At 48.5% G+C, this 21,026-nt stretch overlaps 1 protein-coding gene across 2 annotated transcripts in view; it reads right to left on the bottom strand.

Moving 5' to 3' along the window:
• Nucleotides 1-21,026, bottom strand: part of PBX1 (PBX homeobox 1) — a 133,709-nt gene that overhangs the window by 22,310 nt on the left and 90,373 nt on the right. For both annotated transcript variants that reach the window (XM_054638360.2, XM_054638359.2), the window contains exons 3-5: nucleotides 7,949-8,193; nucleotides 3,381-3,571; nucleotides 974-1,109 (exon numbers count right to left, since the gene is read on the bottom strand). In XM_054638360.2, the coding sequence (XP_054494335.1) occupies nucleotides 974-1,109; nucleotides 3,381-3,571; nucleotides 7,949-8,193 (572 nt within the window). The remainder of the gene's footprint in view (nucleotides 1-973; nucleotides 1,110-3,380; nucleotides 3,572-7,948; nucleotides 8,194-21,026) is intronic.

Consider the following 21,026-nt stretch of genomic DNA (forward strand, 5'->3'; position numbering starts at 1 on the left):
CACGGTGATGACACCTTCCCCTGGATGCTGCTGCTCCTGCTGAAGGCAGACACGCTCCCACAAGGACACCAGATGCTGCTGCTGTCTGCAGTTTACTCAAGTGACGAGCAGGCACGTGCCTGGGGCTGGGAAGCAGCCCAAGGCAGGGAATGCCACGGGAGCCTAGAGGGGCTGCTAAGCTCATGTGAGGACAAGCCTACCACAGGCCACAAAGACTGGCTCTCAATCACACAGCCTGCTCCAAAAAGAGAGGAAATAGAGAAGGGCAGGCCTGAGCAATGTATGGCTGAATGCTTCAAGGGCTGGCTGTGCTCCTCACAAATCACAGCAGCTCCCAGGTCAAAGCTCCAGACTCCAGGAACTATGTGTCTTCCTTGAACATATGGAAATAATTCATTTTGTTGTTAATAACCATCATGTTCTGAGGGATGTGCAAGTCAGGGAGATGTCATGATCTGCAGCACAAGGGTCATGACTGAGAGAAATGACCCTGAGAAATCCCACCCTCACTGAGCACAAACTGTACCTGCTGCACCCAGATCCTTCCCACCTGGACTTGTCCATTCTATCTTATCAAGCAAAACCTGCACAACTCTTCCTGATGCTTTTAATCCCCTGAAGAAAGGATTTTCAGATCAAACAAGCTCTTCTTGCAGGCCAAGCCAGCCACTAATTCCTTGAGGAGACTTTGCCCCTCTGGGTGCTGCCACACCATTTCTGGGTTGTCACACCTTGGCTGCACACACAGCTCCATGGAGCCTTCATACCTCCTAAATCCACCTTCAGCTTTCCTTTTCCATCCATGGCTCCAATCTGCAAGTGCCATCTGCACTCCCACCCACTCTCACTAACCTGCACTAAACTGATTTAATGATTAAATGCTCAACACTGGACATGGCTGACTGGTCTGAGGTCTGGAATTCCCTTCACCATGCTGAGGTTTCCCACTGGTCCAAACTTTGAGCTCTCTCACCTGTGAGACTGTGATGCCACATTTCTTGGCTAGCTCTTCTTTGGCTTCCTCACTGGGATAAGGGTTGCTGAGATGGGAATAGAAATACTCATTCAGGATTTCCGTGGCTTGCTTGTTGAAGTTTCGTCTCTTCCGCCTTCACGTGAAGAAAGAGTGGGAAACAGAAGGAAAAGGAAAGGGAATGAGCACCAGAGATCCAAAAATAGAAAGCAATTTTAGATACTCTTGAGTTTCCCACTTTCCTCCCTCCCCTCTGTGCTTGCATGGAGTGCAAGACTCGTGGCCAGAAGTTTCTGATCTGCCCCTTGCTGGTCACCGCTCTCTCAGCACCTCTCAAAGCAAGCAAATCTCCATCTCAAATTTATCACTGTGTCCTCCAGCTCACAGCAGTCTGAAAACTGGCATGCAGCTCCTCCACCTGGGAAGGTGACTCCTGACACCTGGCTGTCGTGACCACAGACAGTGCTACTCTGCAAAGCTCTGTGCTGAGGAAGCAGAGCTGGATATATCCTTGGGGAAGTCTGTTCCATTCACACCTAGGCATTATTACCTGTCTGCCATCTCTTTCCTTGTACCCCTGGTGCAGCTGCCTCTCCTCCCCATTGCAAGCTACAGCCCAAGCTGCAGTCTGCACCTAACCAGCTTGGGAAATAAAATAATTTTACAGCAATTTGAAAATCTGGGACAATAAAAACAGTGGGAAAAGAATGGGAATCTAGGGGGGACAGGATGGCCTGGAGGCTAAACTTTCATCCCTAACTGAAGTGCATGTTTTCACCACAGAGGTTTGTTGCAATATGCCACAGGATTTCCTTCTGCCACAGCAAAACCAGGATGTGCAATTCTCAAAGTACAGCTGGGAGCCTCACCCATGGATGGTTTGAACTGCACTGCCCTCCCCTGCTGAGCCACAAACCACTAAGGGATAAAGAATTCACAGAATTCCCAGAATGACTGGGTTGGAAGAGACCTGCAAGATCATCAAGTCCAACCCATGCCCTAACACCTCAACTAAACCCTGGCAAAAAAGAAGGCAAAAAACTCCTCTGGCTCAATGTCCCAGACTGCAAGGCAAGATGTATTCTATTTGCCATCTGGATGGCAGCTGTCTTCTATTAAGTGGGCAGTTTTCCTTATCTCTTCCACACCCACTCCTGCCTCTGGGGGAACATCTGCTGATAACAGCTATTGAATGTCACTGCATGGCTGATAAGAACTGCAGCATCCCATTAGGAGATGTGAGCCCAGAGGGAGGAGCCAAGCATTCCTAACTGGATATAATCTGGAGATTCTGGAACACCAGCACAGCTTCTGCACTGGATTCCCCAGAGGAACAGCAGCTGCCTCTTCTTCCAGATCTTCAGAGGAAAACTACACCTTTCTACAGGATCCTTGCTCCAAGAGAACCACGCCTGACACTGCAGGAGGGCTGCAGCTACAATTCCAATGGGACTGCTACCAGCACCCACAGGGTGTCAGGTTGTGTTCTGACTCTGTCAGTGTTGTTTTAGTTTACTGCATTGTTTATTTTATCCTTTTATTTTCTTCCCTAGTAAAGAATTGTTATTTCCTGCTCCCATATTTTTTGCCTGAGAGTCCCTTAATATAAAATTTATAGCAATTCAGAGATGGGGGGTTTACGTTCTCCATTTCAGGGGAGGCTCCTCCTTCCTTAGCAGGCACCTGTCTTTCCAAACCAAGACACTCAAGACACAGCCCTTCAGCTGGGCCCTCATTTTACTCCAGAACCAAACCTGCCCAACAAACCTCCCAGACACTCCCCTCCTCACACAAAACCATTTACCTCCAGCTGGGGGTCTGTGTACAAATCATGAATGGGACAGGGCTGCTGTGGAACGTGCCTTGAGCTGTTTGATTTTCCAGCATCACTCTCATTCCATGACAATGGGAAGATGCCAGCAGCTCACATTCCAGGCAGCAGACACAGAACTTAATGTTACAACTTACTTTAAAAGATTTTTGGCCAATCACACAAAGCAGAAGCACACTGACAGTAGTTCTATCCAACCACTATAAGCACAGGTATCTTTGGTTAAAACAACGCTTGCTTATTTTGAATACAATACCTGCTTGTAAGCCTTAAAACCCAATGCACAGAGCTCCATTATTAAGCTTAAAACTTCCTAATATCTCACTAGATAAACTTTTTTAGCTTAGGGAGTTATTCTAGACAAGCATTAATACACAGGCCATTGTTCTGTTTGTCCTTGCTTTTCCAGTTCTTACATAATTTTTCTGCTGACCAATCTCATGGCAGCTGCTCAGCTCCAATCCCAGTTCTGCTGTCTCTGAGGCCTGCCTTTTGCAGCTTTCCCAAAACCCTCTGATTTTGTGGATTCCCACCCCGAAGGGCACCGCAGGAAGGTTTGGTGGGGTTTGGGCTCACCGTGCGTCCAGGAACCGCGAGCGCAGGATCATGACGGCCTCGCACGTGCTCTGCTTCAGCTGCATCTGGATGGAGCTGAACTTGCGGTGGATGATGCTCACCATGCGCTCGATCTCCTTGGGCGAGATGGGCCGGGTCCGGCTCTGCTCGCGCAGCAGGTTCATCACGTGCGTGGTGAACTCGTTGCACGCCTGGCATGGCAGGAAAAGCAAAACAAACCCCAGGATGGGAAGGTCATTCGGTGGTGTTGAGGACGGGGCAGAGGCAGCGTGGCTACGGGAGGAGATGGGAGTGCAGGCTGTGGAAATTTAGGGCACTGGGAATATTTCTCTGTCTGCTTTGGGGTGTCTTGACCCCCAGGGGAGTGTCACAGACATTTTTAATGAAAAATCCTTTGTTTAGGACTTTTCCTCCTGAGAAGCTGAGAGGCCTCAAGAACAAAATGTAAACAATGGTTATCTGCTGCTGTGGAATGCAACAGGTGCATCTGGGACTGGCCCATGTTGGTTATTTCTAATTAATGGCCAATCACAGCCCAGCTGGCTCGGACAGAAAGTCCGAGCCACAAGCCTTTGTTATCATTCTTTCTTTTTCTATCCTTAGCTAGCCTTCTGATGAAATCCTTTCTTCTATTCTTTTAGTATAGTTTTAATGTAATATATATCATAAAATAATAAATCAGCCTTCTGAAACATGGAGTCAGATCCTCATCTCTTCCCTCATCCTGAGACCCCTGTGAACACAGTCACAGGAGAGCACTGACTTTGACCCTCTTTCATGGAGAAAGTTTCCCAGACTTCAAGATAGACTAGAATTCACAAAAGTGTGGAATAGATTATAGAGAGCAGTGTAGGTGTATCACTTGGTGAGAAATTGAGGTTTTGGGATTTTTAGTATGTTGTGGATGGAAGCAAGATGGAGGGCACAGGGTGTCCTCCTGGGTTTCTGCTTCATGCTTCTTTCTTGGGTTTGGGTGGGATTTTGTAATTGGGCAAAGAAGTCCCCATTGTGAGCTCTTTGGGATCACTTGTTGGGTTAAAAGTGAAAATAATCTAGGTGTCAGTTCTTAATTGGATAATTTAGTCTTAAAAGACCTTGGAACAAGAGATTGTTGGCCATTTTGTGCCTTCTAATGAAAAGCTACTAAACTCACAATAATGGGACTGTTTTACTGATAAAAAATAATAAACACGAATTACTATCTCAAGTACCTTCAATCCAAACCCAAAAAAATCAACAGCTGATACCCCCACACAGGCCTTGCTGGCTGGGGCTTTCCAGAGCAGGCTCAGAGCAAGAATGTGCTGCACTCAGGGGACGATGCCTTAGGATTTTAGCTTTTGTATTTTTCAGATCCTGTACTGCATTAGTGTATAACTCTGAACTTCATATAGAGTGTTAGTTAACTCTCTTCACGTTTTGGTCAGACAAAACAATTCCTCTAGGCCTGAAACTCAAGGACATCCTCTTTGCCTCAGGCCCCAAAAAGTGTAAACAAAAGTGAATTGGGAGGAGAGCAAACTGCGGGTGTCTGACTTCATCACCTGAAGCTGTAATTGGAGAATGAACTCCTGATATGCAAATAGACCAAACTTTTATGTGTCTGAAAAACTCATGACATGGTTCAATTTGGGTGTAGCCCCTTGGGGAGGCTTCGTCTGCCCTTCATGTACCTGAAGGCCCTCCATTAAATACATCCACTTTTATCCTTTTAACTTTGTCTGGCCTCTGTTTCTAGCTAAGCCTGAAAAAGGCATCAGGGAGAGAGAAATCTCCCTGGGCTGCCAAACACAGGGTGTGAGAGACTCCCAACAAACATGCTGGGAAAGACAGGAACTGATTTCTTTGCTCCCAGGGGGATCATAGATGGAGCTGGGGCAGATGAAGCCCTAGGATTCATAAAAAGCATGAAGAAGTGCCAGCCACTGTTTTCCTGGAGGAGCTATAGATTTATCTGAGGAGGACCATGCACCTTTTGACCCACTGCCCCTCCTCCTACAGCCCTACCATGTGTCCTGCAGAGCCCCTTGTGCTTCACAGGAGCAGCTCCCAGAGAGACACAGCCCTGCTCCGTGCTCTTGGCACATCAGCTAAGAAGTAAATAAGGATAATAATTAAAGCCTGAGTGAGGCAGGAGCCCTGACAAATAAGGGCAAGCAGGTAACAATCCCAATTAGTTTGCTGCTGGCACAGCACTGGCTGGCTGCTCCTGCTGTCCCCACGCTGTGCCTTGAGGACAGGGCACAGAGAGGAGCCAGGGGACAAGGTGGGGGGATTTTGAGGATTTTGAGATCAAGGCCACTTCAATTCCCTCTCCCTCATCCCCATGAGCACCCCACTGGCATAATGGGATCCCCTGATTCCCAGAACCAAGCCCCAAAAACCAGTGGACAGTGATGGCTGGAGAAGCCTTTGGTGCTCCTGGGGTGTGGGTGCTGCTCTGGGGACAGTGTCTGCAGCTCCCATGCCATGATGGGGAAAAGGGGCTGGCAGGGGAGAGAAACACTGGATTTGTGGGCTGGTGGCATGGCCTTGACCTGCTGTGTCTTACCCCACCCTTCCAAGGTGAATTCCCACCATGGCTCAGACCCAACAAGGAGACACCCCCAAGGCCAGCTCCAGCTGCTGACTCCCATCTCCCAGGATGAGTGCTGGCTATCAGAGCTCTCAGACACCCCAGCTATTTCAGATCATCTCCTCTTGGCATGAAATAAAGAGCATTAAGGGCAAAATCACCACTGATTGCCGTGCTGACCCAGCAGCAGCCAGACTGAGAAGCCAGGGGCTGAGCTCCCAACAGCTGGATTGGAGACAGTGGGAAGGAGGTGGAAAAACCCTGAGCCCTGGTGTTGCAGGAATGTGGGTGATGGTACCAGAGATGGTACCAGAGATGGTGGACCAGCAGAGCCACTTGCAAAGCCAATCAGTGGCAAAACCAAACCCTGTCAGTGGGTTGTGAGAAGGAAAGATGTGGGCCATCCCACCCTCTGGGCCTGGCTAAAGGCTTCTCTCTTCTGGGTGTCTCTTTGAGGAGCAAAAGAGAAGCAAAACCAGAATCAGAACATCAAACAAACAAAACTCCTGCCCAAGGGGAGGAAGAAGCAGAAAGTCCTGAAAGTCCTTTCCTGAAGGCTGTCCCTCTCTCTGCCAAGGGCCTCTCCTGGCACTTGGGTAGCAGAGGACCTGAGGCCTCTCCCTCTACCCTCTTCAGCCTGAAAGATGATCCCTGAGGTGCTCTCCACTCCCACCCATGTGGGATGGCTGAGGCTCCTCCCTGTGCCTCAAGGCAGTGACAGCATGGAGAGGCCACCAAAGGCCATCCATCCTTCCTACCAGCCCTCTGCCAGCTCCCTGCCTGCCCTCAGGCTCTCCAAAATGCCTCTCATGGCATGACTGTGCTTGGCTGCTCCATCACCAGAGCCCTGCCTGGCCGCCCTGACTCCAGCTCTAACCCTTCCCTCAGCTTGGCCCACGTGGCCATGGGGATGAGACATCCCCAGCCCCACCACACACCCAGTTAGCCAGGTAAAGTGGAGGCTTTTACTGGACCTAAACCAGGGACCTGAAGCCTTCTTGTCCACATCCACAAAGCATAACGTTGGGGCAGAAACAGAAACTACATGGGCAAGGTCCACAGCAGCTAAGAGAGGTCTGCAAAACATCTGGAAGCACTTGAAAGGAACTGGTTTTGAGCACTGAGCTGCAAAGCTCTTAATGAATTTGTCAGTGTTACCAATAGCTGTGCTCATAACCCAAGTAGTTTTTCTTTTTTAACAGTAATTTGCTACAAGAAAAAAGATTGTTTTTTCCCCTGGAAAGAGAGCTTTTCAATGAGAAAATATATTCAAGGAAGATTCTGATTCAAGTCTTGCTTGGACAGTTGTCATCACTGAGGCCAGCATATCAGAGAGGCCTTTTCCTTCACAGGACCAATTCTGGGTAAGATATCAGGGGAGAAGTGAAAAGTGAAAATCCAAGGGGCAACCCATACTGTGGCCACAGCTCTCTTCACAGAGAGCAGCAGGCACAACTCCCCTAGGATTTTTCCTGGGGAAGGCAGTGAGAACCTCAGAGAAGAAGAGAAAACAATTCTTATCTCTAGTCACTGTTCCTGTTGCTTTGCACATGTGGAATGTGTTATGGAGATTATTTACCCAAAGTGATTTGTTCATTGGACACTGGTGAAGGTTGTTTTGATTCCTTGGCCAATTGGGTCAAAGCTGTGTCCTGGCTGTCTGCAGACAATCATGGGTTTTTCTTTAGTATCTCTTTAGTATAGTATCTCTTGAGTATGTAATTTAGTATAGTATTAGTGTAATACAGTATAGATTAATAAAGCATTTGTTCAGCCTTCTGAATCATGGAATCAGAGCACATTATTCTCTACATTGTTGTTGCCCTGCATCAATACCCATCCCAGCATAAAACCCCAACCCTGCCAACCCTACAAAAACCATGTTCCCACTCCAGAGAACACCCAGAGCCAACACCCTCCTAACAACAGATGTCAGCAGCTGTGCAGACCCGCTCTCTGCTCCCAGCAGCCCCACCACGAAGGAGCCTGTTACCTGCTCGTACTTCTCCAGCTCCGTGTGGTAGATCTGTCTGATCTGGGACAGTTTGGCTCTGTAGTCCGAGTGCTCCACCGAGTTGTCGGAGCCGGCTCCTCCGGACGCGGCGGCGGCGGCGGCAGCGGCGGCCGAGCCCCCTCCCTTCTCGGGGCCTGCCACCCCCTCTGCCAGCAGCATGTTGTCTAACCTCATCAGCTGGGGGTCCGTGGGCTCCTCCTCCTGCGCCCCCCGGATGCTCAGCACTGCAGGAGACACAATGGGGAGAGGAAAACCTGAGTCACACCTGGGTTTTAATTCAGGGAAGCTCGTCCCAAGCTGGACTGACCCCATCAGCAGGGGTTTTGTCCCTTCCCAACAGGTTCCCCAACAGGCTCCCTAACAGGTACCCCAACAGGTTCCCCAACAGGTTCCCTAACAGGTTCCCTGTTGGGGAAGATGAAACAGGAAAGCCTTATAAATATGATTGTCTGGTAAAAGATTTTGAGAACATAGGAACTATAAGTGAGATTGAAATGAAAGCAAGCTTTGAGATCCCTCAGTTACTGAACAACTGGAAAACAATGGCATGGCCAGCTGAAGGTAATCCCCTTTTGATGGAACAACACCCTCTGCTTGCATACAGGCCCAAGGGTCAGAGCAGACCCTACTGGCTGGGCAGAAGGGCTCCAGAGAGGAGTTTTAAAGGTTTAAAACGTAACACAGTATGGTAATGTAATGATTCTTATAGGTTGTATGTAAATGCTATAGGATCTGTATCTTGTATTAGATTGGTTAGTGAGAATTAGAATATTCAGCACAGAAGAAGATTTATGGTATTGTAATGAGAACCTTGCACTCTTACCCTTTTTACTATCTTACCTTTTTTACTCCCTTATGCTCTTACTCTGTTACCCTCTCATCCTCTCTGCCCCTCTCTTCTCTGGGGCCTGCTCTGAGCTGTGGCTGGCAGCTCCCAGCAGGGCCCTGCACCCAGGCCCTTTGCAATAACCCACAAGTTCCAAGCCCTGGCTTCAGAAATCTCTGCTCTCCATCCATCCCAACGCTCCTACCCCTGTTGCTCTGACAGTTCCCAAGAGGTTCCTCAACAGGCTCCCTACCAGGTTCCCCAACAGGTTCCCCAAGAGGTTCCCCAACAGGTTCCCCAACAGGCATCCTGATGCTCCAAGTACTCAGCACCATGCCTGGCATCACTCATCACTACTTGGCACTGCAGCTCCCTGCTCCTTCTCCTCTTTCCCACAGGACTAGAAGTAGGGGAGACCTGGCAGTGAGCTCACCACAGAGCTAGCCCACAAAGCAACGCTTTCTGCTGGAACAAGCAGCAAAACTCCTAACAACAGCAACCAAAAAAACCCCAATAAATGTACCCATGCTTGCTGCCAGAAGCGATAGGGACCATATCCAGACTCAAACATGAGATGGGAAGTTGGAAGGGAAGTCTGTAGCCCTGATTCCATCTCGCTCAGGGGTCCTCTCATGTCACCCAATGTGTCATTTACATCAACCCCTGATGGCAGAGAAAGATGCACAGAGCCTGGGGCAGCTGTGCCTTGGCTTCCACATCCTGAAATATGGACTGTGGAGAGGGCTTGAAGTCCATGCTTTTAGCCATGCACTGGGAACATGTAAAAAACATGTATGAAATAAATTTTATTCCTGGAAAAATGCCTTTTCTTTAAGAATCCAGTCATTCCAGTGATGCTGAGAAAAGAAGCAATGATGAATTAATCCTCCCAAAGTGACTTTTCAAAAAAAGAATCTTCCTCCCATCTTTTGCTCCCTGCCTAAATTACTGCTCTAAATAAAAGTTATCCTGTGAGGGCTTTCCTGGAAAAACAACCCAACAGCTTGGGATGTCTCATGTCTGAAAAATGGAGGTGCCCTATGTGCTCCCCCTGTGTCCCCCTCCAAGGTCTGTGTTTGAACACGGAATGATAACGTGAGATTCACACATGCACAGCTGCACAATAAACAACAAAAATAAAATAAATCCTTGATGAGTGAATAAAAAAGGGCATTTCCTAAGGGAAAACAATGGCATTTCCCCATCTCAGCTGGCACAGGGGCTCTGAGCACACACATCCCACGAGCACACACTCTTTGCACATCCAGAGCTGGGAAATGCTGTGTGGATTTTGATAAAGCCATGCCTGCTGACACCTGAGATGAATTTGACTCCCTCCCAATCCATGGCACAAACAAGAGCAAGTGATTATCCCTGTCATTTAAAATAAAAAAGTAGGGGAAGATCTGTTAGCAACATGAAATAAAATCACAGCAGCTAAAAAACCCCAGCAACCACCGGGTATGGTCTTCCCTACTCTGCAATAAGTTAAAGATACAGCTATTATCAGTATAAAATTGAAGTAAAAGACCCTGTTGAGAGGTTTGGTTAAGACTAAAAAGAGCTTTTCTAAAAAGCTTCAAAGCCTACTGAAATTACTATTTTCAGGACATTTCACTCATTCATTTAATTTTATTTTATTCATACCTTTGGACCAGTTACTCATTCATGCATTTATTGGCATTTTTTTGTGATTAAAATGTGCACTGTCAACAAAGGTGGGAAGGTGGGGAGAAAAAAGCCTAAGAACAGTAAAATTGGAACTAAAAATAAATAATTCTACGCTAGGGAGGATCATTTCTATATGGAGGAATGAGGGCAGAGTGCCAAATTTGAAGCTGAGCCCTCAGGAGACAGGACCAGCATCTCCCCCCACCACGGGAGGCTTCCCATGGCACCCAGCCATGATAAATAGATCCAAGGGGAGAGGACAGATTGCATCAAGAAAATGGTTTGGGGTCTGTGGTCCATAAACTGAAATATGAGGCAAAAGTAGCCAAATCCCTTAAAAAGAGAAGAGGAAAGTTGACAAGATGCAGCAGGGAGAGAGACTTGCCATGAAAATAAAGAGAATAAATTCCTATTCTTCCAGGACAAAAAAAAAAATCAGTCAATTAAAGCACATCAAAGGGCTAAATACAAAAGGAAAGCAACACAGGTTAAAAATAAAAAAAAAATATTGAAAACCACCTCAAATAAACAAATCAAAAGAGGAGTTGCCAAAACAGGCGCATCTGGATTTCAAAAGGGAAATATTTTTAGATTAAAAATCTCAGGAATCATTGACCTGACAGGTAGGCACGAGTGATTAATTAGTTTATGTTTAGAGAGCTGTTTGCTGATGAAAAGTGCTGTGTATTCCTGGGAGCTTTATTCCTGTGCCACACACACAGACCAGCACCCAGTGCAGGAGACCTGAACCCAGCCCGGGCTTGGCTGCTCACTCACAATAAAGCCTGGGAGTAAATAAATGGAAAGGCCAAGGTGTCTAAGCAGGACTGATGCTGCTTATTTATCCCTGGAAGGCTGTGCTCAGCTGAGGAGAAGACAAAATGATTATTTAAAAGCTCCTTTTTTATCTTCCCACTGCTGGACCAGCTCTGACACGGCTCCTGCCAGGATGCCTGGGATGTTGGGCTCTTTGGAAGCTCCCAGCCTCCAAAGTACCCTCTGTGATGGGATGAGGAGTTTGGGATGGGTTTGGCAGCACCCAATCTGTAGTGCCCAGGCAGCTGGTGGCAAAAGAACCCTGCTCTCTCACCAAATTAATACAGAATAAATGAAGCAGAACGGTCCTCAGTGCTCCAAGGGGCTACAGGCATTTAGGCACCCAGGCATCCTCAGGACCCCCATTTGCTGCTCCTGATTCAAGAAAAGGGGGGAAAAAGGATAACAAAAAGAAAGATAGCGATTGGCAGCCGCGGGGGAGGAGAATTCCTGCAAGACTTTCTGTCCTTGGCTGATTTCCCGCTGGCTTGGCAGCCTCTGGAGCTGTGGTGCTTGCCACTAGATGGTGCTCAGCCCTCACCCAGGTCCCCTGCTGATCAAAATGCGTTTTTAGATGTAAATATATACACACACAAAAAATTTAAAACAAAAATATACACACACACACATATACATACACATGTATGTGTGTTATATATATATATAGATAGATAGATAGATAGATAGATAGATAGATAGATAGATAGATAGATAGATAGGGGTGTGTTTTAAAAGCAAACCCATGGCACGTGCCCTGTCCCCCCAGCTGGAATGTGGCTGTCACAGGGTCACCATCCCTGATGACAGCAGCAGGAGCACCTGCAGTCCAGGCATGGTCACCACCAGGGTCACAGAGACCCATTCCAGCAGCTGGAAAATGGCTCTCAAGCTCCCACATTTGCTCCTTCTCCCTTCTTGAGGAAGGGATCACAGCCACAGGGTTCAGAGGACATCCCTGGGCTGCTCTGTGGTGTAGCTGCAGTGCAGGACATGGGAAGTGGTGGCAGGATTGACCTCAGAGAAGCAGGTGAGAGGACAAAGCCAAAAGCAGCTCCTTGGCTCTGTGCCTGCCCTGAGATTCAGGGACACAGGATGGAAGGTGCCTTGAGCCACCAAAGCTCCCAGATGCTCCAAGATGCTTCCCACAACATCTCCAAGGAGTATCTGCAAAGCAGCCAGCTCCATCTCCTGTGAGATGAGCAGCCAGCCCCCCACATGTCCCCACAGCTTGGAGCTGTGCCTGGTGTCCCCTCAGGTCACACAGTCTGAGGAACAGCCAGGGCAGGAGAAAGAGCACTTGCCAGTCACCTTTGGAACAGACACCAGCCTGGGGCTGTGAAGACACCTAAGAAATCCACAAAGAAGGGCACCAGACTCCTCTGGTATCCGTGCCACCATCCTCTACCTTATTTACTCCATTTTTCTGGAGCATTTTTCCAGAGGAATCCGAAAAGCACAGGAGCTGAGCACACAGTCATCTCTCTTCTCCAAGGCCACACCAAAACACTTCCACTTAGCAACTCCTTCCTCTCCAGTCCTTCCAAACCCTCCAAATTAGAGGTGTGCAGGCAACAGAGACAGAATTACATGATGAAGGCAATCAAACATGCTGGGGGTGATGGCAGAAGCTAAGCAGGAGACTGTGGCTTAGCAGTGACAACAGCAAAGGACCTTCCAGCTCCATCTTTCTTCTAGAAAGGGCAATTTATCCTGGTGGTGTCTTCAAGCTGAGGAGATGTGGGAAGCAGGGCCAGACTCCATACAGCCCCTCACAAGAGGGTGTGGTGGTGACACAAGATGCCAACCCAGGTTGTGACAATGAAGGAATTGGTCCCCAGAGTCAGTGGCTCTTCCTCTGCTGACTTCAGCACAATCCTGAAGAATTTCTGTGACTGCCTGGTTAAGATTCCCTCTGACCTTATCACTCTGCACAGCTCCTGAAAGGTGCCTGTGCTCAGCTGGGGCTGGGCTCTTTCTCCAGCAGCACTGACACAACCAGAGCACACAGCCTCAAGCTGTACCAAGGGAAATACAGATTGGATATTGCAGAAAGGGTGATAAAAGTTCTGGAATGGCTGCCCAGGGAGGTGCTGGAGTCCCCATCCCTGGGTGTGTTTAACAAAGCCTGGATGTGGCACTGGGTGCCAGGGTTTAGTTGGGGTGTTGGGGCTGGGTTGGACCCAGTGGTGTTGAAGGTCTCTTCCAACCCAGTGATTCTGTGAATTCTGAGTGAATTCTGATGACACAAGCTGGCAGTTCCTCTGCAGCCCCATTTGCTGACACCAAATGATCCAGGGGCTGGATCTGGTGGCTGGGCACTCACACAAACCCTCCCTGCAGAGGAACCTGCTGGGTGATTTTCATGAGTTCAGGAGAAGCGCTCACCCTCCCGCCCCAGCTCGGCTGCTTCTGGATGGGTTTATCCTCGTTGTTTCTACCCATTCCCAACTTGCTGAATTGCCTTTCCAGGGGGACATTTTAAAGGAGAAGGAGATTTCAAGTAAATGATTGCAACTTATCGAAAATAATGTGCTACTTAGCATCGGAGACAAGCATCCTGGCAGGCAGAAATGGGAAGCGGTGCCGGAGCAGATGGGAGTAATTACGTTGTGATTTTCAGAAGGGTTTTCTTTTCCTGCCTCCACTGTGCCTAAGATGTACTGGGAGGCGGGAACAACCCACCCAACAACGGAGTTTTGGGAGAGGACAGACAATTCCTCTTGTCAGGCTGTGAGGGGGCCTTAGGTGTCACTTTCTCATGGGGGAAGCAGAGATGTCCATGCTGGTGGAGCACTTCTGGCTGCCCTTTCTTTCCTCTCACACGGCCTCAAGTGGGTGAGATGCCTGCTCCCCCTGCACCAAGGCACTCATCTGCCCCAACAACAGCCAAGCCAGACACCAGGGTGTAGCCCAAATCCTTTCCTGGAGCAGTGGCTGCCCCTGAGGGTGGTACAGACAAAGAGGACATGGCAGTTTCTCCCTGGGAACCCCAAAACTCCTGCACACACCCACACCCCAAACAGCCTGGCTTTGAAACACACCTAGGACATCAGCTCTCTTCCAGCTTTCTGGGATTTAGGATCAGCAACATTTGATTGGGGAGACCCAGCTTTAGGACTCACAAGCTCACTGGAAAATGTTGGGGTTTTTTTAAAAAATATTTTTTTACAGCTGCAGGTCTAAACAAAAGCCAGCAAACACAGGGACAGCTCTGATGCCAGCAATGCCTCTCCTAACAAAACCAATAACTAACCACCTTACTTTAAGCCTATCTCAACATTCCCTCGAGCCTGAGACTACATTTGTGAAGGCTGAGGATCAGAAGACTGAACGTGGGACAAGAATACTCCCACCTGCCTCATATTTGAGGACAATTGCATGTTCAGGGATTGCATCTTCCTTATGTGTAGTCACAACCAAGTCAGGAGAACTGGGGTTTGCTTCCTTGGCTGATCCATGATACCACAGGCTTGAGGTGCTCTTCCCAAACTTTCTCCGTGCAGAGAACTTGCCAGAGTCCATGCACCTACCTAAATGTTGCAGACATCTTTTATGAAAAATCCTTTGTTTAGGACTTTTCCTCCTGAGAAGCTGAGAGGCCTCAGGAACAAAATGTAACCAATGGTTATCTGCTGCTGTGGAACGCAACAGGTGCATCTGGGATTGGCCCATGTTGGATGTTTCTAATTAATGGCCAATCACAGCACAGCTGGCTCGGACAGAGAGCCGAGCCACAAACCTTTGTTATCATTCTTTGCTATTCTATTCTTAGCCAGCCTTCTGATGAAATCCTTTCTTCTATTATTTTAGTAGTTTTAATGCAATATATATGATAAAATAATAAATCAAGCCTTCTGAATGGGTCAGATCCTCATTTCTTCCCTCATCCTGAGACCCCTGTGAACACTGTCACACCTAAACTCTTGGGTTTTTCTCCTATCCAAGTGTACTTGCAGCCTACTTTCTTCTGAAACAGCAAATCCCCCACAACAAGGAAAATCCAGAGTCTTGGATCCTACCAGAGAATCCTGGAATGGTTTGGGTTGGAAAAGACCTTAAAGGTCATCACATTCCAACCCCCTGCTACAGGGAGGGACATCTTCTACTACTTCAGGCTGTTCCAAGCCCTGTCCAACCTGTGCCAGGGCCTCACCACCCTCACTTTTGTGCTCTCTTTAAACACCAAATTGCCTTCAATACCCAATGCTCAGAAGAAATGAACTCCCAGAGCTTTGTGGAGGTTACTGAAGCACCCCTGGCTGGGTCTTCCCCCTGCCAGGTCCAAGGTCCACAGGACACAAGAGAAATCCCATCTTGGCAAAGCACACAGTGTCCACCTTCAATGGGAATCACAGTCTGTAGCAAAGGTGGAGCGCTTCAATGTCAAATAATCACAGGAGTTTTAAACCCTGGTTGAATATATTCACCATGTTTAAGTAAAGCCACTGAGAAAATCAAGGTCAAAGTGCAATTACCTATTTCCAACATAAACAGAAGCTGGAATTTCTAAACACACAGACACACGCCCTTCCAGGGAGCAGGAATTAAGAGAAGCTCACGGGGTTTTTTTTCTTACAATTGACATTAAAGTTCCCCTCCTCACTTCAACCTTTCCAAAACTTACAAATGGATGAACAGATTTTTGCTCAAATTTTCCAAAACAGGCTGCCGTGAGATGAGGCATGGAAAAATTCAGCTGGCAAAACTGCTTTTTGTGCATTTACTTATTTTATTTATTTCCCAGCAAAAGGAGGAACTCCGTGAAACCAATGGGTCATTTCTTCCACCAATTTTCACTGTGTAAAGCCATAAAATAAACCAAAAATCCCAGCAACAAATCAAGAGAGAGGCTTGTACCCATAAGCACTGCAAAGCCACCCTGGATCATTGTAAACCCACTTCTCTTCCCAGCACAGGAGTGTGCTTCAGGGCTCTTTGGAAACAAAGCAGAGAAGCTTTTAAAGGTGGAGAAATGTTCCTGCAGTCCATAAAACTGTGATAAGATACTCCCACAGAGACAGAAGCAAGCCACATCAGTTCAGAGGGATGGTCCATGTGGTCCTAGAGGTCAGCTCCAGCCATGGCCAACCAGCCCAAGGCCAACAACAGAAGCATCAGATGCTCAGGGCAGCAGCACTTCCCCCAGATCCCTCCCACCCACCACCAGTTTGGAAACTTGCATCACAACTCAAATTCAGATCAATCAAAAATGCTTCCTGAATCAAAAATGAAATCTCCTCCCACTTCATGTTATCAATTTTTCCTCTCTCTTTCTCTCTCTTTCTTGTTTAAATAAAAATTTGGGTCAATTTCAAACCAAGTAAACTGCTTTAAAAACGTAACTTTGAAAAATAGTAACTCCCTATCTTTCTGGGGTGGAAGTGTCCAAAGTATTTACTGAATCCAACATAATTAAAAATAAAAAAAAAGGGACTGCATTTCTCTCAAACCTTAACTTTGGGGTGTAAGAAACGGGAGAAGGGAATTTATCACATGCCAAAAAGTTTCTCAGCTCCCAGCAGCAGCTCTCCATCACTTCAGGAGGGTGCAGCTTGGATGTGCCATGGAAGCTGCAGAAGAGAGACACTTATTTCATAGTGCTGGCAAAGAGTCTGCACCAGTTTTCTCCTAACCCCATCCCAAATGCCAAATGAGCTGCCACTGAGAGAGAGGATCTGGCAGCAAAATGATCAAAAGATCTGGAAAATTATTACTAACATATTCTGTGGAAAAAAAATATTCCCCCTCAAAGTGGACAATGATCTAAAATAGCTGAAAAAATAAAGCAAAATGTTGCTGTGATTAGTGAAAACCAGATTCTCTGTGAAATGTGACTCTGTGGGGAAGCTGAATGAACACAGCTGAGTTCATCTTTCCAGTCTTTCCCTGTACCCTGCTCCTTCTGACCAGTTTTAGCCCATGGCCAGTGACTGAGCCTGGTATGGAAACTTCTGACCCCAGCCCCACACACCCAGTTATTGATATGGATGGCTGTGGTACAAATTTAAGTATTTTCTGTTTTTCTCCTTGCAGTCCTGATGCCAAAATCCTTGTTTCCTCGTGGATGCTTTGCTGCAGGCTGGTGGGCTTGGGCAGCAAGACTCCCAATCTGGAATTTTCAAAGCTGATATTTGGGGACAGGGAGCACCTTCTGCACCACACACAGATGGCTGAGCAGAGACTTCAGCAGCAGAAAGCAGGCTGGAAGTGCTTCCACACATTAAAGACAAGGCAAACAGAGCCTAACACTCGACCAGTGGACAAACCACTTCCTCCCCTCCCACTCACAGCAGCTTCAAGCCTGCCTCTGCCATGTCCCACAAAGCACAAACTCTCACCTAATTAAGCTCATCTGCTTCCCCCAGTCACATACTGCAAATAACCCATCACCCCAGAGCCAGACTCTGGGCTCAGGGGGCTCAGTGTGTCTTACTGGCACACTCTGTCCTTGCAGGAGCACAGATAAACTGTGGCCATGCCCAGGCCCCCTGCCCAGCCCTCTGAGCACCTCACAAATCCCAGGCCAGGCTCAGGGTGTGATGCTGGGGAGATGCTGAAGCTGCCTGGAGCAATGCCACACTCTGATCTCACAAAGCAGTTCTCCCTTTCCCAAGCAGGGCAGGGTCAGCAGGCTCCAGCCACAGCCCTGGGTCAGATCAATCCCTTCATGGGCCAACCCAGCACATCCCAAACTCTCCAGCTGCACTGACCACACTGTAAGGGACAGATGTGCATGGCCACCTCACCCCACCACAGCCAGGACCAACCTCCAGCTGCTCAGAGCAGCCAGCAAGACAGGAGTTCAAGGAAAGCAGAGTGAGATTCACCACTGCTCAGCTGCTGGACCAGATTGGAGCAGAAGATGTGACCCAGCTCACTGACCACAGGCTGGCCTGGCTCAGGGGAGCAGCACAAACCGTGGAGAAAAGCTTCAGTCCATCCAAGATAGCCTGTGCCAGGACTTCACCTTTTCCTGGTGGAGTTTGGGAGATGGATCTGAGTCCCCACAGCAGCACCAAGAGAACAAATGGTCACTGAAGGACAGAGTAAACCACTGTCCTCACCCAAGGAAATGAGGAGGACCTGGCCCTGGAGCCACATGGACCTGGGGCTGCCTAAACCCTGCAGGAACAAATCAGCAAACAAAGGATGGGATTGCTCCCAGGTCAGGTCCAGCCATAAACCCCCTCCTCTGAAGGGAGCGTTGGGCTGGGATCTGTGAGGTGCTTTGCATATGAATTCTCCCCGCTGAAAAGAAATGGGTTCTTTGAATGAGCTGAATCTGTTAATGAGAAGCTGGGGCCTCCAGAGCTCCTCTGAGGACAAGGGTCCCACTTCAACTGCCCCAGGCAAAGCCCTGAAACCTGAGAACAAAGAAAGAGAGGTTTTCTCCCAGAAGGAAGCTGCCCTTCCAGCCTGCTCCCCTCTGCAAAGGTCATCTTTCCTGGACACACAGTCTGCAAAAGGCTGCTGGATGCACACAGTGCCTGGGGCATCAAAGTTCTAAGTGGAAAGAATGGCAGAAGCCCAGGTTGAAAAGCTGAGTTTCAGTTTCCCTTCTCCTGCCATCCTTCAAAAAAGATGACCCATGAGACTCCATCCAAGGAAAGCTGGCTTGGAGCTCACAGATGGCAACATCCCACTCAAGTCTCAGGTTTGTCAAATACTCTGAAGGTATCTGCTGCCCATTTCACCTCCAAGAGTGCTGCCACTCTGCTGCCAAGCTGATGGCCTTGCCATGGGCTAGATTCAGGATCTTGTGCAATACTGGAAAGACCTTCCAGGTACTGGAGCCAAGCCATTGCATGGAATACACTCTTCCCTCCCTTTCTCTCTCCCAAAGTGGGCAGAACCACAACAGGCATCTTTACAAAAGCTGGGGACAGACAGGGAACTGCCCATCTCCCACTCACAGACACATTTTCTGCCCAGAACACCTTCCCATCTCCAGCAGCCACCCTCTGATGATCACAGGAGCTGAGTGTGGCCCCTACCACTCTTTACTCACTCGAAGGCAGCCTCATTCCCTGGTGCTTGAAGGATGTGGCTGCAGGAACAGTGTATCCTCAGGGGTTTTTTGGTGAGAACAAGAGGGAAACAAAGGAGAAGGGAGAAGCAACTATTAAGGAAGGATTCTCCATCCAGAGTAAAAGCTCAGGGATGGGTTTTGCAGTAGGAAACCTATGGCCCTGGACAAGGGGAGATGGCAACCATTGTTGAGTATGAGTGGATCAGAAGTGCTGCCATGGGTCACAGTCTCCTCTGAGGTTCATGAGCCAGGGTCTCTCCCTTGTGGAGCAGTGCCTGGACACTGCTGAACCCTGACAGGCAGGGTGTCCTGTTCCAGAAGCATTAGAAACCATCTCTCCACACATGCACCTCTTGCCAGCCATGGTAGCAGGCAATTCAAAGCCTTCTCCACAAAAAAAGTGAAAATAAGTTACACACCTATAGGTCAAGCGCAAAGCAAGAGAAGCCACCACAACCAAAAGCATCAGAAATCCCACCCCAACTCCTTCTGCATCCATTTACAATGCAACACATTCACCACTGGACAATTCCAGGCACCCACTTTCAGTGTTACAGATGACACCAGGATGACAGGACCAGACCCAGCCTCCCTAGAGCCTGTCACCCTAGGGTGGCTTTGAAGGAGCACAGCTCTCCAGCACTACATGTTCCTGTTAACTCCTGGCAGACCTCCCTGACACACAAGGTGGAGTCACCATCCCTGGAGGTATTTAGAAGACAGGCAGATGTGGCTCTTAGGGACAGGGTTAAGTGGTGGAGCTGGCAGTGCTGGGTTAACAGATGAACTCCATGATCCTGAAGGTCTTTTCCAACCTCAATGATTCTATGATTCTGGGTCTTTCTCTCCATGCCATAGACAGATTCCACCAAAACCCATCTGAATGTCCCTTTTCCCTTTACTTGCTTCCCAAGCTTATCCCACCGACACCAGCACAGAGAGGCAAGGTTTGCCCAAACCTAGACACTCCACCAAGGTCCTGTGGATGAGATGCCATCCTGAACCCAACTCTGCTGCGATTCAGTGACGGCAGCAAACAAAGACACTGAGGTCTTTTCCAACCTCAATGATTCTACGATTCTGGGTCGTTCTCCCCGTGCCATACACAGATCCCACCAAAACCTATCTATCTGAATGTCCCTTTTCCCTTTACTTGCTTCCCAAGCTTATCCCACACACACCAGCACACAGAGGTGAGGTTTGCCCAAACCTAGACACTCCACCAAGCTCCCATGGATGAGATGCCATCCTGAACCCAACTGTGCTGCGATCCAGCAGTGATGGCAGCAAACAAAGGAGCACATTTTCTGCATGATGCTCGGTCCCTCTGACCTGCTGAGCCTGGCGCTGGACCTGCTCCTTGGGCATGCCAGACAAAGCCCAGCTCTTTGAGAGGCAACAGCCGCTCGGCAGCGTTTTAGGGCCAGAAAACAGCTCTGAACGTTCAGTTCCTTCTTTAAATAGAGGCCCCTTCTGTAAACGATCTGTTTGGACAGGAGGGAGAGTGCTGCGAGTCCAAGCGCTTGTGAAATAGGATCGGCTGCCTTCGCTCCCGCTCCATTCAAAACATGTGGGGGGAAGAAAGAAACAAACCCAGAACTGGCAAGGCAAGGCAAGGCAGGAGGAGAGAGCCCCCACACGTCCGCGCGGCTGGGAGGGTGCGAGACGCCAGAAAAAGTGGGGAAAAAAATTTAAAAATGATCAATTAGTGGCAT

This window comes from Agelaius phoeniceus, chromosome 8, assembly GCF_051311805.1.
Source record: "Agelaius phoeniceus isolate bAgePho1 chromosome 8, bAgePho1.hap1, whole genome shotgun sequence".
NCBI classification, from domain to species: domain Eukaryota; kingdom Metazoa; phylum Chordata; class Aves; order Passeriformes; family Icteridae; genus Agelaius; species Agelaius phoeniceus.